The 16,862-nt window shown below is 34.2% G+C and overlaps 1 protein-coding gene across 6 annotated transcripts in view; it reads left to right on the forward strand.

The window, feature by feature from the left end:
* PIK3C2G (phosphatidylinositol-4-phosphate 3-kinase catalytic subunit type 2 gamma) overlaps nucleotides 1-16,862 on the forward strand; it is a 372,544-nt gene that overhangs the window by 34,559 nt on the left and 321,123 nt on the right. For 5 of the 6 annotated variants that reach the window (XM_069491534.1, XM_069491537.1, XM_069491533.1 and 2 more), the window contains 3 exons: nucleotides 4,522-5,284; nucleotides 11,234-11,316; nucleotides 14,718-14,875. In XM_069491534.1, coding sequence (XP_069347635.1) covers nucleotides 4,607-5,284; nucleotides 11,234-11,316; nucleotides 14,718-14,875 — 919 coding nt within the window. In that variant the 5' untranslated portion in view covers nucleotides 4,522-4,606. The remainder of the gene's footprint in view (nucleotides 1-4,521; nucleotides 5,285-11,233; nucleotides 11,317-14,717; nucleotides 14,876-16,862) is intronic. The other variant, XM_069491538.1, reaches the window with a different exon arrangement.

The raw sequence follows: 16,862 nt of genomic DNA on the forward strand, positions 1-16,862 counted from the left end.
GATATACCTTCCAATGTAGCCAGAACTTTTGGGATCAGGTACAGACATTTTCAGAAAACTTCTTTTTAGTTGTCGTTCTTTTGTAAAGAAATATTTTTGTTCTGATTCTGAACACTGGAACTACTTGGATGATATTTACAACTTCGTAGATTTAGAAAGCAGAAGCAGCTGGCAGGGCCTCTCTTTTTTCTGACAGATGCCTACATTTTGTCTGTACTTTACCTTTGAAGCCAGATGAGTAATTAATCCTCCATGGAAACTGACCTCCTGTAGGTTGATCTGGATAGAAGATTATAACCAACTGTAGTATACTCAGGAGTTGTCATTATAGATAACATCTTTTAAATATTTCCTTTTGGATTTAATTGAGCTTTCCAGCTAATAATAGAAGGCTGGATTTTGTCTGGTCTCATATACTTCTTCTAGTTCCTAATTTTCCAATCAATTTATGAAGCAGTTTCCATTTTGTACATTGTATTCATTTTCTATTGCTGATCTAACAAATTGTCACAAACTTAGTGGCTTAAAAACAAAAGAAATCTGTTATTTTTCAGTTCTATAAGCTAGAAATCCAACATGGGGCTTTCTGTGCTAAAATCAAGATATCATAAGGGCTATATTCCTTTTTGGAGGTTCCAGGGAAGACTCAGTTCCCTTGCCCTTTCCAGCTTCTAGAGATTTTCCTCATTTCTTGCCTTGCATCCCCTTTCTCCATCTTTAAAGCCAGCCAAAGTAGTTCAGGCCTTCTCACATCACATCATTCTAATCTCTTCTGCCTCCTTCTTCCACTCTTTAAGACCCTCTAAATTACACTAGGCTCACCCAGATAATCCTCCCATTTTAAGGTCAGCTGATTAGGAAATAATTTCACCTGCAACCTTAAATCCTCCTTGCCATGTAATTTAACATACTTACAAGTTTCAGGAATTAAAACATGAGAATATTTGAGGGGTCATAATTTTGCCTACCACATATATTTTCCATACTTCCGTGAAGTCTTACTTAAATCAGAGACTAATAGCCATGCCCTCTCTAATATACCATAATTGTTGTTAAACTACATGTGCAGTTTTCCTTCAAAGCATTTTACTTTTAATTATTTTATACATTACTTTATAATGTAGAATGCAGACATTTACTGGCTGGCACTAAGTAACATTTTTATTTTTTTGCTTATAAATGAAGAAATATTCTAGCTTCTAAATTATGATGATAAAAAGGAGATTTAAAATTATGAGAAATTCCTTAAAATCACCACATTTAATATTGAAACAATGGATCTGGAGGAGGCTTTGTTTTTATTACATTTTCAGTATGGAAAAGAATTTCTCATTCTCCTGTATCTCCTGATCTCATGATAATGAGATTTTTCAGAGAAACTTCTAACCTTTTTCAAGTTTTCTGTGAGAAATACTTGAAAAAGTATTGTTTTTAATAAAAATTAAAAGATGTTTAACCCTTTTCAGGGAAGATATTTTGAGTTGAGTTAATGCTATGCTTCAGTGCCTAAACCCAGGCATGCTCTAGATAGCATATTAGTGTGGCATGTTCAACCCATGTGCCCATTTAATCCTTGTTTAAAACAAATCTTTGAACATAAGCTCAGACCTTAGGTAGGTTAGTTCACCTTTTTTTTGGCTCAGTTTTTTTCATTTGTTCAGTGGTGGTCATATTACGTATCTGACAAGTTGAAGTAAGATAAATAAATATAATAAATGCAAGGGCTATGCAGAAAGTATCCAGCCATTGTTAACATAATAAGAATGGTTACATGGCTGAATACTTTCCAGACAGCCCTTGTAGATTAACACATGTAAACATGTGCATGTATATAAAGCATTAGCACAGAGTAGGTGCTCAAAAAATGTTATACATCATAATTATTATCATTATTAACAATAACAAGGTGGTATGGCCTAAAAGCACCTTTAATTTTGGCATCAAACCATTAGTACCTTATTTAAAGACCACCCTGTGGCTCTATAAAATGTTTGAGAAAATAAAAACTTATAAAATTCACTTTAATATAGCTACATGTGCCATAATAAACTAAGAAGCAGCAAGTCAGGCTAAGAAAGACTGGAACAGAATATTAGGTCTGGTTGTCAAAGTTCAGTCACACCTGCTGACAAATTCTGAGTTCCATGACAGAAAGTTGAAGGAGTATAATTTGCTTTAATGAAACACACCTTTCACCACAAAAGTGGAGATAAAAAATTGACAATTCCTGAGAAAGTGATTTTGGCTAGAAAATAATATATCTATATGACTCATGACTTATTAGAATGGTTTAAATAATATTTTAAGATTCATTTTCAGGTTAACACTTCATTCTATACACCTTTTACATGCATCTCTTGAAAATCTTTCCCAAATCTAGCAGTTCAGTTTCTTGGCTGAATATATAAAGTATAATAAATCTAATTCATTTATTCCTTAGATGATTATGAATTTTTAACAATCTTTAATGCCAATATAATAAATATCAAACGCCATTGCAAAAAAAAGATTGATAGAGAATTGTATTTGATACTCATTATCATAATTATCCTTTAAAAATTGTTTTTGTCTTTAACATACACACACATAATTGTTAAGAGCGTTAACATACATGAAAGTGATACAAATACTTCTCAATGTCATTTTCTCATAACTCAAGTATAGTTTTTTAAAGTTTAATAAATCATTTGTTCAACAAATACAAATGAGCATCTACTCTGAGTAAAGCAAAGTACTAGGTATTGAGTTATGAGTAAGAAAAAATAATACGGTCTGATGATCTAATGGAAAAGAGAAATGTTACATATGTAATTACAAGTGTGATATTAGTGCCAATGAGAACTATAAAGTGTAGAAAATATAGAGTAGTTTATCCTAGTCTGGGCACTCAGAAGAAGATTCTTTTAAGAAGTAATATTTCTACTAAATTCTGAATAATGAGAAAGAATTAGCAAGACAAGAAGTAAGATTAGTGTCCAGACTCATACCCTGGGAAAATGCTGTCAAGTATGAAAAAACAAGTCCTTCTGAGGAGCCAAGAGAAAGCCAGGATGATGAAGAGCAGAGAATGAAATTGAGTAGCACAAGGTGAGCCCAGAGGGTATGCAGCGCCAGGTCATGGAGGAACTCCCAAGTCACCTGAGAATTATAAACATCATCCTGAGACAGTAGGAAACCACTGAAAATCTCTAACCAGGAGAGACATTTGGTGAGTGTCTTAAATATAACATTACATTGTAGGAAAAAAATGGATTATTGTATAGGGCACAAGAATGGATTGCAGAAAATGTAGAAGCAGTCTCAGAGACAGCACATTTCAGGTGAGAAGATGAAAGCTTTAAACTAGGATTGTGGCAATGGTAGACAGAAAGAAGATAGATTCCAGGTATATTTGTCGTATACCCTACAAGGACAGGTGGTTTATTGGATATAGAAAAATAAAGTTGCAGATGTTCCAAGGATCAAACCCTGGTTTCTGGTTTGAGCAACTGAGTGGATTTTTTTGCTACAGAGAAGACTGGAATAGGAGTAGGTTCTTGGATGAATTATGATTTAAGTTCTGGACTTTCAGTTGAAGATTTAAAAAAAAAATCCAAGTGGGGATATTGACTAAGTAATAAGAAGAGTGGTCTAAATTGGAGTCATTGACAAATTGAAGGTAATTTAAGCCACAGGAGGTGTGAAATAACTTACAATGAGAGAAAAATTGAGACGAAAATAAGCTCTGATAAGAATAAGGTGGAAAGTGAGTAATAGGCAAAAGAGTGTTTGAGGAAAAGCAAACAAGGAAAAACTCAGGCAGCACAGTGTCATAGAAAGCCAAAGTTAGGAAACAAGAAATGTTAAAGTAAGAATGGTGAATGACATCAAAAGCTGTGAAGATGTAATTTCAAAAAGAGACTGAAAAATGTCAGTTGAATTTACTGACCTGAAGCTTATTGATGAACTTAAAAGGAGTAGTGTTTGAGAAGTGGATAAGGGAGTAATTATTTAAAAAGTTTTGGGGAGAAGAGGAAATAGTCTAGCCAACCATTTTAAGATGATTGGTTATGGAGCATAGAAAAGATTTGAAACTGGTCCTGGGGATGGAATAGTTGCTAATCAAGAAGAGATTGTGCATCTAATAAGAAAAAAATGTTACCATGCCGACATGCTTATACATGATTGGGTACATCAGTATTTCCCCTCTGTATTCAAGTGACAAGTGGATATTTAGTGGGAAAAGGAGTCAAAAGGGGTAATATTGACTTTAGTAGATCCATGAAATTCTTGTCATAATTGATGTGGACTTATTTTTCTATCACAGGAGTTTCATGAATCTATCCAAATTAGTACCCCCTCCCCAGACTTGTAATATTGTAAGTCCTGATTGAATTTTATAGTACTCAAGGAATTATTTCACTTGTTAAAAAAAAAAAAACTTCAAAACACTTGTTTATATTTATTCATCATATTTCTTTCTTGCAAGCTCATTTATTTCTAATTAGATATTTTTTTGTTTCCTTTTATGTTTTTTTCTAGGAAAATTTCTATCCTCTTTTATAATATCATCAAGGAGATATTCGGAGCAGAGCTGTAAACCCTCTCAGTTACATAAAATAAAAACATGGCATATTGTTGGCAAACAGATCCAAATCCCGATGAATCACATGAAAAGCAGTATGAACACCACGAATTCCACTCCATAAATCAGCCCCTTTCTTCTAGTCAAGTCAGTCTGGGTTTTGATCAGCTAGTAGTTGAGATCAGTAACAAAACTCCACTCTCTGAGAGTGAAATTGAAGCAAACATCTTTTTTGGACCCACTGCCCCAAACTTGGATTTAAAAAGTCATTCATTAGATGAAACACACCAAAAATCCTTGAACGAATTCACTTCTAAAACCCCCGAACTCTCTTGGCATCAAGTGAGGAAAACACCAGTAATTGGTTTTAGTCCTTCTGTGTTACCAAAACCTCAAAATCCGAATAAAGAATGTTCCTGGGGAAATCCCATGGGACAATATCATGGTACTGATGATTCTAGATTCAATATTTTGGCTCCATCATCTACTAGTGTGGATAAAATTAATCCACAGAGAGAATTAGAAGATGAAAATTATAACTACCATATAGGATTTGAAAGTAGTATTCCTCCTACACACTCATCCTACTGGACTGATTTCACACCAAAAGAAGAGCATACAAGGAGTGGACATCAGAACATTGGGGAATCTCCTCTGATGCTCTCTAAAGGTCCTTTTCTACCCAGGATGTGGGAAAGCACATGGCCAAGGAACATAGAGGTATGTATATGTCAATCTAACACTATGAATCTGAAAGAATCATTCAATAACATATTGTATTAATTTGGTAATGAAAGTAACTAACCTTATATAGGGAAATCTATTAATATTACTTTTGAAAAAAATTATTTATTTTCACAAATTTCATGTTCTTGAACTAATGATCTTTTCTGAAAGGAAATAAATTTTTAAAAATATCATTTTTAAAGTTCTAGTCTCATCAAAACTAAATAAAATGTTATGGTACTTATATTTTATTGAATAAAAATATCATAGTTGAAGGTTTAATTGATAATATTTTCTATTTTTATTGTGTTAAGCGCATATACAAACACACATACATCTCATTACATGTATATTTTGAGTGACACAGTAATGATTTGAAACTTTATATCATTATTGGTAGTAAAAAGGCTCCTTTACCAAGAGACTCCTAATTTATGCTATTGGCAGGCAACTGCCAGTTGAGATCATTCCAAAAGTAGGAAATTGAGTAATTATTGTGTAACTCATTCTAGTGGTTTCATTAGTAGCTTTCCAATCATTTTAGTAACCACACAGTTTCCTCTAAATTTGAAGATTTCTCTGCTTATTTCTCTGCTAGAGTCAAGACACAAGTAAACCCAGAAGTAAACAGTTAAAAAGAAGAAACATTATTGCAGCTGTAATTTACAGGATGAGGCAAAAGGATTATTCATTTACTCAGCAACTATTATCAAATCCTTAAAATATATTGCGATGTGCTAGGCAGAATGAATGCAAAAAAGAAAACAAATGATACCTGAATTCAGGAATAGCATAATGCTCGAATTAACTTGCAACCAAATAATGACAACACAGTAAAATAACAGATGGGGTGAGTGCATAGGAAAAGAAACACCTAATTCTACCTAATTCTAGTTCACTAGCAGAAGAGTTAGCACTTCAACCAATTGGAATTAAAAGGCAATAAATCTTAGGAAAATCTAGTTCTGATCACGACAATGTATTAAGTACTGAATGTTCCCTGCAGCTAAAACCAACTATAAAGGTAGATAAAATAAATGAAGCAGCTGGTTTCAGAAACAACAGGCAGTATAGAACATAGATCCTTGAGAAAAGCGAGCCCTGAGATCATCCTGGTTTTTGCCTGAGGGCAGTTTTCTGCTGCCCTACAGGCTGGTGGTGCCCAATCTGAGCAACAGAATTGCTGAGCTGAGGGGGCAGAAACTGCAGTTTCAGGCTGCAGAAGCAGCTGTGATTTGCAGAGCAGACTGCTAGAAAAAAAGTGGCTATGCAATGGGTAGGGGTCAGAAATATGCAGGAGATTTACTGCACATTCTTAGCCGAGTATTTGGATGTGTTTGCAAGGCTTTATAGATATTGCCAGCTTTGAGAATTGGGTGGTCATTGTTTTCACCACACAAAAGTAGAAGTTATACAGTGCAGAAATTTTGGCCAAGCTAAAGAAGAGACTGAGCTGAGCACTTCAGGTATTCAAAGGAGATTCCACAAAGCCATGTCTTCAGAGTAAAATCATGCTCTAAAGTGAATGCTACACCAACCAAAATAAATGTTCCCTAACAGAAAATAAAAACAAGGCTGACAAGACCAAATGCCTGCCAGAGAAAAACTGTATACTTTATAAAAAAAATTTAAATCACATTTTATAATGTGCCATCTACAATATCCAACATACAATAACAAATGCATAGGCACATAAATTATGTGGAATTTTGGTCCATAATCAAGGAAATAATCTTGTCAGTAGGAAGAACCACTGGGGATAATCCAGGTGTTGGAATTAGCAGTTAGGGACTTCAAAGTGGCTATTAAAAGTATGTGCAAATAGATAAAGTAAACGATGCTCATAATGGTTAGTCCAATGATGATCTCAGCAGGAAATTAAAAACTATATTTAAAAATGCCAATTCTAGTATTGAAAATGTAATTAATACCTGTAATGAAAAAGTTACTGTGTGTTTTTAACAACAGATAGGAAATGACAGTAAACTTGAAAGCAAAACAATAGAAATTATCCAAACAAAAGAAGAGAAAAATACAAGGATTATATAAAAATGAGCAGGAATTCACAGAATTTTTTTTTTTTAAGACAGAATCTGGTTCTGTTGCCCGGGCTAGAGTGCCATGGCATCAGCCTAGCTCACAGCAACCTCAAAATCCTGGGCTCAAGCAATCCTTCTGCCTCTGCCTCCCGAGTAGCTGGGACTACAGGAATGCACCATCATGCCCGGCTAATTTTTTCTATATATATTTTTAGTTGTCTGGCTAATTTTCTTTCTATTTTTTAGTAGAGACGGGGTCTCACTCTTGCTCAGGCTGGTCTCAAACTCCGGACCTAGAGTGATCCTCCCGCCTCGGCCTCCCAGAGTGCTAGGATTACAGGCGTTGTTAGATCCGGTTCCCCTTGGCCCCAGGAACAGAGAGGCAGAGTCATTGAGGCTGCAAAAAGGCAAAGGAGTTTATTGGCTAGCCCGAGCTAGGGTCCAAATTCCAGAGCACCAACGCAGTGGCCTCTACACGAACTAGGACCCTGCCCTGGGGTAAAGGTTAAGCTTTTATACTTTTCTGTATGCTAGTTTTCACACGACACGTTAGTCTGCACACGACACGTTAGTCTGCACATGACACACTAGTCTGCACATGACACACTAGTCTGCACACGACACGTTAGTCTGCACATGACACGTTAGTCTGCACTTCATCCCCCTTTAGTTTATTTGTCCTTTTTTTAGAAGTGGCTGATCGCGTTGGCTCCTGGTTTGTTGACTCTAAGCTTCGGGCTTTTCGTGCTGGCGCCAGTTGTAGTTAACGTCATCCAGGGGAAGAGGAGGGTCTCCGACGGGGGAGGGGGCTGTTGTTGCATACCTTCTAGTTTTTGGTTACAAGTGATACTGGGAACACACGCCCTGCACAAGCCGTTCATGCCCTGATCATGTCTTGCTCTTCTTATCTACCTAGTTGGTTGGAGGGCCCCTGGACTCTCCAGCCCTTTATCAGGAAGTAACTTGCGGTTACCTCCCCGGGGCCTTGTTTTCCTTTACTTTAGTGAAGCCTGCCATGGCTCCACTTACGCTAAGCACCAAGACAGCAAGCCATATATACAGAAGCAGAACTAGGCTTCTCACATCCAGGAAGCCTAGCCTATCATGGAGTTACCTTTGCTCTTATCCCTGTTTTTCATTCTGATTAACTATATTTATCAAACAACTAAAAGCAAGCACCGTCACAGAAGTGAATAGCATCAGTTAGAATCAAAGAGAGCACACATTTTCCTACTATCAATTCCTGTTCTTCAGCGTGAGCCACTTCACCCAGCCCAGAATTCAGAGACTTTTGAGACAAGCAGCATAATATATGGATAATTGAAATGCTAGCAGGAAAGCAGAAAGATAGGGAGGAAAATTAATATGAAGAAATAACGATCGGAAAATGTCTGTTTGGTAGGAAAATATCAAATTCCGAATCTAAGAAGCTCAACAAATTCCAAACAGAATAAATACAAAGTCAACCCATGGAGACACATTATACTCAAACATATGAAAACCAAAATTAAAAAGAAAATTATAGGAGGAAGCCAAGAGGGAAAACCGGATTTCACACTGCGGGACAGTGAATTTTGCATCGGAAACAATGGAAAACAGAGAGAGTGGAATGACATTTTAAAATTCGTTAAAAGAAAAAAAAAAAAACACACTTCTATATCCATTGAGTATATGTTTCAAAACTAAAAACAAAATACATTACTATATAAACAAATGTAGGGAAAAACTAGTCAACTAACATGCATACAAGAAATACCAAAGTAAATGCTTTTGGTACAAGGACAATGACTTCAGATAGACTCTCGAAAGGACCAGAGAGCAATAGAAATGGTAAGTATGTTGGAAAATACAAAAAAATGACTTTTAATATTTTGAAAGACAGCTGACTAAAGCAAAATAATAGCATGTTATTGTGGAATTTATTGTGTACGTGGATAAAAAATATATGTCAACAATAGCATAATGGGTGGAAGGGGGTAAATGTTATTTTGCTATTGTAAATTCTTAACATTTTAAATGCAAAGGTACAGTATTAACTCTTAGTAAACTGAGACATATTAAGGGTGGATATTGTAATTTCTAGAGCTAGCACAACCAACTGTAAAAAGAAAAAAACACAAAGAAAAAAATCTAAAACCCCAATAGAGGAATTAAGTCAAATAGAAAAAAATTAAGTAAACCAAAAAAGTCAGGGAAAATAGAAGAACAAGATTAACTAGAAGAGACAAATAGCAACAAATATAAGTTTGGCAGTCTTAAATCTGTAAAAAGAAAATCAAAGTCTAAGGGCCACCCCCCCCCCAACCGCTATGCAAAAGAGAAAGTAAAAGCCTCAGGCACCTGTGAGAAACTAGCCCCACAGATCATTCATTAAGGAAATTCCTTGCTAACCTTCCATAAGCAAGGACTTGCAAATTGTACCTGTGTCCCAATTCCACACTAATAACAAATGCAAGTTTATCTCTACAGGAAACAGAATGGACAAGACAGAATCACACATTCTTCCACCTGCTCAGGGACATCTACATAATTGTTGCTTCTTTCTCTCCCTTTTTCCCTTCTAACCTTCCCCTTATTTTATGTAAAATGTACATTTTCTAGGCCTCACAAGAAGGTAACCAGTTTGCCTGATGAGGTACCCCACCTTTTTCTTTATATATGCTTTTAAATGCTGAAGTTTCCAACATTCTCTTCGGAAAAACAGCCACAGCTTGTCTGTGGTTCATGTTTTTGCCAGGTGCACCCCCAAAATCTTAGCTTAAAAAAACCTCCATTGATTGAGATTTTTACCCCAGTCATTTACTTGTGTTGACAAACCCAGTAACCTCCATAAATATGTTAAAATTAAATAGACTAAATATTTCCAACAAGAGGCAGAAATCGACAAACTAGATTAAAAAAAAAGACTCCACTACTGTCCTCAAGTGACAAACTTAAGAAACAAAAGCGCAGATAGGTTGAAAGTAAAAGAAACAAAAAGATTTAACATTCAAGCAGAAAAAGAAAGGTAGTGTGGTTATTTATATCAGAAAAAGTACAGTGGCACACAGTATTTTTAGAGAAAATAAAGGGTCATTTTGTAATGATAAATGAGGATGATCAATCAGGAAGCAATAATAAATTAAAATGTATATGTATATAAAACCTAAAAAACAGAGCTTCAAAATATAATACATAAGGCAAAATTGATTTCTTTTAAAACTAATCATATGCATATCTTCTCACTGATCCATTCCTACATATATTCCTAACAAATAAAGCATATTTCCACATAATTACTTATGTATGTAAGTCAATAGTTTTTCTTCATAATAACCAAAAGCTTAAAAACAATCCAAATGTCCATCACCAGGAAGATGGCTGAACAAATTGTGGCATAGACACACAATGAAATACTACTTATTAGCAATAAAAATGATGAACTATTGATATGTGTCATAGCATGGATAAATTTTAAATATATATATTTATATATACTTGTATATATTTATATAATATAAAATATTATTTATATATACAAAATTTAAGTGAACAAATCCAGAAATTAAAAAGTACATACATGCAATTGATAGTGACAGAAGTCTGAATAACAGTGATTATCGAATAGGTGTGCAGATTGACAGAAAGGAGATGTGGAGGAACAGTTCTAAAATGATGGAAATGTTCTATATTTTCATTGGAGTGTTGATAGCACAGCTGTATGCATTCTGCAAACCCCAAATAATACACTTCAGATCTGTGCACCTTTCTATATGTAAATATTACCTCAATTAAAAAAAAAACCCTAAAAAATTAAAAATAAAATCTGAATGAATCTTTAAAACAGGATAAAATTGTAGAATTGTATTAATATTAATCTTTTCTCTACACCAAATTATATTAATTTAGCATTTTTTATTTTAAGCCAATAGGTTGTTCCATTCAGCTAGTTGAAGTACCTCAAGGCAGTAATATGGGTCTGGCCTCCTTTTGTGACAAAGTAAAAAAGTAAGTATTGCTATTTTGTTAAATTTGTCTATTTTTACATCACTTAAATGATTAATTTTGCATATAAAACAAGAAAGTCCTCAATGAAAGACAGAAATTTTTGACAAATTAGTTCATTAATCAATTTCTGTTAATGTTTTTGTTGTTTATAGTCAAATAGATGTTTTTCTCTTAAAAATTTGTTTGAAATTGAATGTTTCATAAATTCAGACCTGCCTTTTTAGTTTACAGTGAACTACTTTCTCATTTAATGACATATGTGACTAACTTCTCTGGCTTAGTCCCAAATTAACACAGTTTATCCCTCCTACCTGGAATATTCTATTTAGAATCACGAGAGTGCCTTCCTCTTAATAGTTCGATGTTATCTTGAATGGGTTGGCAGAATATTAAATAAATGTATGTATGTTAATCTGCTGAAAAACAAATTTTATCACCAGGAGTTATTATTAAAAAAATCACTGATCTTTCTGCTAATCTAAAATTGAAAGTATGATAGAGGTAGATGCCTTTTTTAAAAGACCAATTTCTTATTTGCAATTAAAATTTATATATTTAATGCCATCTCTTTTGTTACTAATGTTCCTGAAAATTTTGAAAAATTAATGCACTTACATTTTTACTTCTCTTGGTTTTAACCCATTTATAGATGTTGTTTGAACTATATTCAATATTCATTTTTATTAACTTTAACTTTCTACTAAATGGCAATTTAGGAGTAAAGGTTTGAATCATTTATTTAATTAGTAATTTAAAGGCCATTTTAGTGCCTAATAACTAGGCCATTCATGAGAGATTCAAATTTAAAACGAATAAGTAAAAAAAAAAAGCAAGGTTCCTGGCTTAAAAAATCTATAACCATATTGGATGAATTGAAAGGCACATACACAGAGATATAAAATAAATGATCTCAAATCCATGAAAATGTTCAATCTTTAGTTAATTTCTTGCTCTAGTTTACAGGAAAAAAATTTAAATGGTAGCTTGGATTCCTAAATTAGGATCTTTAAAGTTATTAATATTGATTCTTTCATGAGTAAGCTACTCACTGTAACAAAATGACAAGCATAGCTAGAAACTTGCCACTTTAAGTCTAAAATGTGGTAATTTTTACTTCTAAACATGAGAAATAGCTCTTTTAATACTGTATCACTCCTCAGTATAACTCTAGTGACAGGACACTTAGTATTAGCTCCTCTGGTGGCCCTTTTTAAAAACATAATTTCATATTCTTAGGTAAAATCTTTTTGCAGATGCCATACTGACATGAAAATATTTTATATGATGGTTTGTCAGTAGCTTATAGTGCATTTTCCAAACTCTTAAATGTAATTTCTTTCAAAATAATAAGAATTAAAACACATAACCAAACAGTAACTTTAGAGTAGTGAAAGGGAGCTATTGGTTATATTCACACACACTTTTTTTGTTTTTAATAATTTTTTATTGACAAATTACTCATTCATAAAATGATTAAATATACAATGAATGATTATTTTTGTACACACACTCTTGACACAATAATTAATATTTTTGAGGACCTACCATGTGTTAGGGACTCAATTCAAAAGGAGAAGGTCAAATAGAAGTTGAATGCCAAGTTTCATAAGAGGTTCCCTAATGCTTCTGGAAAGCTATAATAGAATGAACTTACATATCTAATTGCATCTATTTTTTCCTAATATTCAAATATCCATACCTAAAACTGTTACTGTCATTTCTTTTATGCCCTGTTTAAAGAGGAATTCTTATTTGTTTTATTTGGTTTCTCTTTGTGACATACTTTAAAGCCACATCTTTCAATAAATATGCCACATTCTTGTAAAAAATATGATAAAATGCCATAGCATATGAAAGAAGTTCCTGGCCTACAATAGATGCTCAGCAAAGGCTTAGGAGAGAATTAATCATGAATTTGCATTTTAAATTTAATTTCCCCAAATGGTAGAAGCTGAAATTGTGTATGCATTGAGAAGTATCTTATATGGTAAATGCTATGTCATAAATCTCCTTGATCTGGAACTGGAGTCTACACCTTTATAGTAGGGGATAACAAGGGAGAGTGGCCCCTATCTTTATCCTGAGCATTGGTTCTCAAATTGCAGTTCCAGAGCAGTAGCAGCAACAGCTTACTTGGGGAATTGTTAGTAGGACAAGTTTGAGGGACCCTCCACAGATCAACTGAATCAGAAACTATGGGGATGGGACCCAGAACAAAAGTGGTACTGATGCATGCCAGGCTCACTAGGTAATGTGTAGTATCTATTATAAGGCCCCTCCTGGAGGGGATGTTTTCATGGAATCTAAAAGTGTAGAGATTGAGCTATTTCAAGATCCTGACACTAATTTAGCACTACACAAATAGCTAGAATACAGTAAATGCTAAGCAAGCAAAGTATCAATGTAGAATGTGTAATTTTCCATTTGGGAAGAGCATAATGAAGTTTAAATGTCAGCATAATTAGCATAAAAAACAAGATTCATATTCACCACCAAAAGCATTTTAAATGTCTACTTGTAAATACCTTTATGTTATAGTGTACATGTGGGTATAGAACATGGATCTACAGGGATCAAGCTTTGGTAATACAGAATAATAATTATGATGCTTTACATGTGTATATTTTTTACACTCTGCAAATCTTTCACATGACTTTTTTATTTTAGTTCTCACAATAAACCTTTGAAGTAGATATTGATACCCTCTTTTGTGCAAAGAAACTAGTCAAGTAACTTGCCTCTGGTCATAACATTGCTAAATCAAAGTTTCAGGATTCAAACTCAAGGCTTCTGGCTCCAAGGATAAACTGTTTTGCAATTCTTTGACTCATTTATGTATAAGTAATTGCTCAGAACATAAGAATAACCTGTAGGCTCAACTGTGTCAAGTCCAAATATTTGTATAGAATTCAAAAATTTAAAGAAAGCGGAGAGAAAAGAATAGTGTTTATAAATTTGACATGAAAAAGAGAATTTATTTACCAAAATTTCTAAATGAGGTTGAATGACCTGCAGCTTGAAATAATTAGGCATGAGAGAAATCTAAAAGGAGGAATTCAGGCATCAAAAGCAATGTAAATAAAGCAAGTGATAGTGTTCTGAGCGATTTCTCATGTTTTATGTTATGACAACATATTCTTAATTATTTCAAATGGGGTGCCCCTAGGAAAGCCTAAAGAACAGTCCTTTACACTTTTTTTTTTTTTTTGTATAATTGTAATCACTACCAATCTGGCCTAGCTAAGTGCACTGCACCATAAATCAACTACTGATTGTTTTCATGTTTTAAATCTTTTACAGCAAAACACGAAGTTTTTTCATCATTATCCCATGAGCAGTATGTTTTAAACCACATCTTGCAAATCTTGTCTTAAGTGTTTTTCTTCACATGTATTTTTCAGAATAAGAGAAACATATCATGCAGCTGACATTAACGCCAATTCTGGGAAGATCTGGAGCATTGCTACAGCATTTCCATATGGGCTCTTTTCTAATACCAAGTTCAATATAAATATTTTCACTGATAACTCAACACAACCACTTCGTTTGATGCCATATGGTAAGCAACCTTGCAAACAGGTGTAGAAATCCACATAAAGCTAATGTTGGTTACATAGCCTTGAGTTCACAGACTGAAATCTTTAAAAGAAGAATTATTAGCTACTGTTTTGCCCTGAAGTGAAAAAAGAAGAAAATAGCTCAGAGCCTTTTGTTAACATTTGATGGGGGAAATGGGAAGTATTTTCTTCAAGAACTCTCTTCACATAGCTCAGCCTAGAATACTTTAGTTTCTTGCTATAAAATACTTAAGAGCAAGTATAGCAGGTTTTCAACATATTAAAAAAAATTTCAAAAAGATTCTAGATAAAGATGATATACAAGTGAAAATGGCTGTTCCTATCCATTAGGAACAACTATTTCATTCAAATACAAATTAATTGTGAGGTAGAATAAGCATTTATACACAGAATATTTCCACAGCAAGAAGTATAGTAGCCACATGTAGCACACCCCATCAGAATTAGCAGACCTATCCATTCAGAGTCTCTGGGGATGAATCCCAGTAATGTATATTTTATCAAACTCACCTGATAATTCTTTAAAATTTTAGAACATCTTTAAGGTAATTTTATATCTTATTTCATTGTTATAGTTCACTATTTTGCAAAAACAATATTAGTTCTTTATAGAACATTTAGTTAACACTAAATGAGTTTCTGCATATCAATAGGAAAATGCTTCCTGTCATATAATGATCCAAGAAATATTTTCTTTTATTTATTGATTATTGTTATTCTTATTTGCTTTAGTCTTTCCTACTCTATTCAAGACTCTGAGTTAGTGCAGGTGACTATAAACATAGCATTATACTGATATATTAGTTAAGACCATCTGATTTGATACTAATGGAAACCACCTCTTGCAACCTTAAGCAGAAAAAAGAAATGAAGTAATGTAGGGATTTTTTTATACAATTCAAGAGTAGGAATGCAGCAAAGAATTAGGAATGTACTAAAAACACAAATGACCACACAGCCCAAAATTCCTGTATGCCTCTCACTTCAGCTCTCTTTATAATTGCTTCCCCTTCTCTCTTGCTCTCTGCTAACTTATTTTCTTTTCTTCTCCAAAGAAAAGTGGAAAGCCAAGCTCTCAAGCATATGGGCTATTTGGTCAAACGCCTAAAGAAATGTCAATCACTCTATTCGATCCAATTCCCAATTTCTAAAGAAAGCCTCTGATTGCCCAGCCAAGATCTATAGTGCTACACATTGATCCAGTCAGAATGGCCACAGGTCTGGGTCATGTTGGCTTCAGCTTCTGCAGAAAAGGAAATAATTGTGACTACAGCATCTACTTCAGTCTTCCAAGTTACAACATTTAACGTCCAACATCTCTCCCTCTCTGGATGTCCGTTTGTTAAAGTTGGCAAACCAGAGGCCATCTTTTACTTTCACGAGAGGTTTCAGTAAATTAATTAGGTCATTGTGTTCAGTGTGAGAGATGCAAAGTGGGAAAGAGGGTGTCCATGCCCTCCAAGGTGTTACAGGTCTAAGGAGGAAGAGGAAGGTGTGCAGGAGAAGAGGAAGAAGCAGAAGAGAAGAAAAGTCACATTCATGACAACATACAGAATAGCATTTGCCACTATTTGGAGGAAAACTTTTCCTCTACCCATTAAGGTTTGAATGGTTGTGAAAGGGTCGGGGGAGGGGAGATATTGCAGTGAATTAACTGACAAACAGATTAACAGGAAAAAACCCACAAGGCTTATGTACAGGGAGTTTACTCAGTAATGAGTTACCACTCCCTGAATACCCAGAGGTTATATGCCAACTTAACAAACAAAGAGGGGGTTTAGGGTTTCAATAGGAAAGTATGGAAGGTTCTATTTTTTCTTTTTTATAATATTAATGACAATAGGCAGCCTGTCTTCTTCCTGGAATGTGCGAGAAACTCCCTCAGAGGGAAGTTAATGACAGCTGTATTTTCTTGAGTCTCTGCTTTAGTCAGATAAGAAACATGCAGCTAAGATTTTCAACAAAAAA

Source organism: Eulemur rufifrons, chromosome 16, assembly GCF_041146395.1.
Source record: "Eulemur rufifrons isolate Redbay chromosome 16, OSU_ERuf_1, whole genome shotgun sequence".
In the NCBI taxonomy this organism is placed as follows: domain Eukaryota; kingdom Metazoa; phylum Chordata; class Mammalia; order Primates; family Lemuridae; genus Eulemur; species Eulemur rufifrons.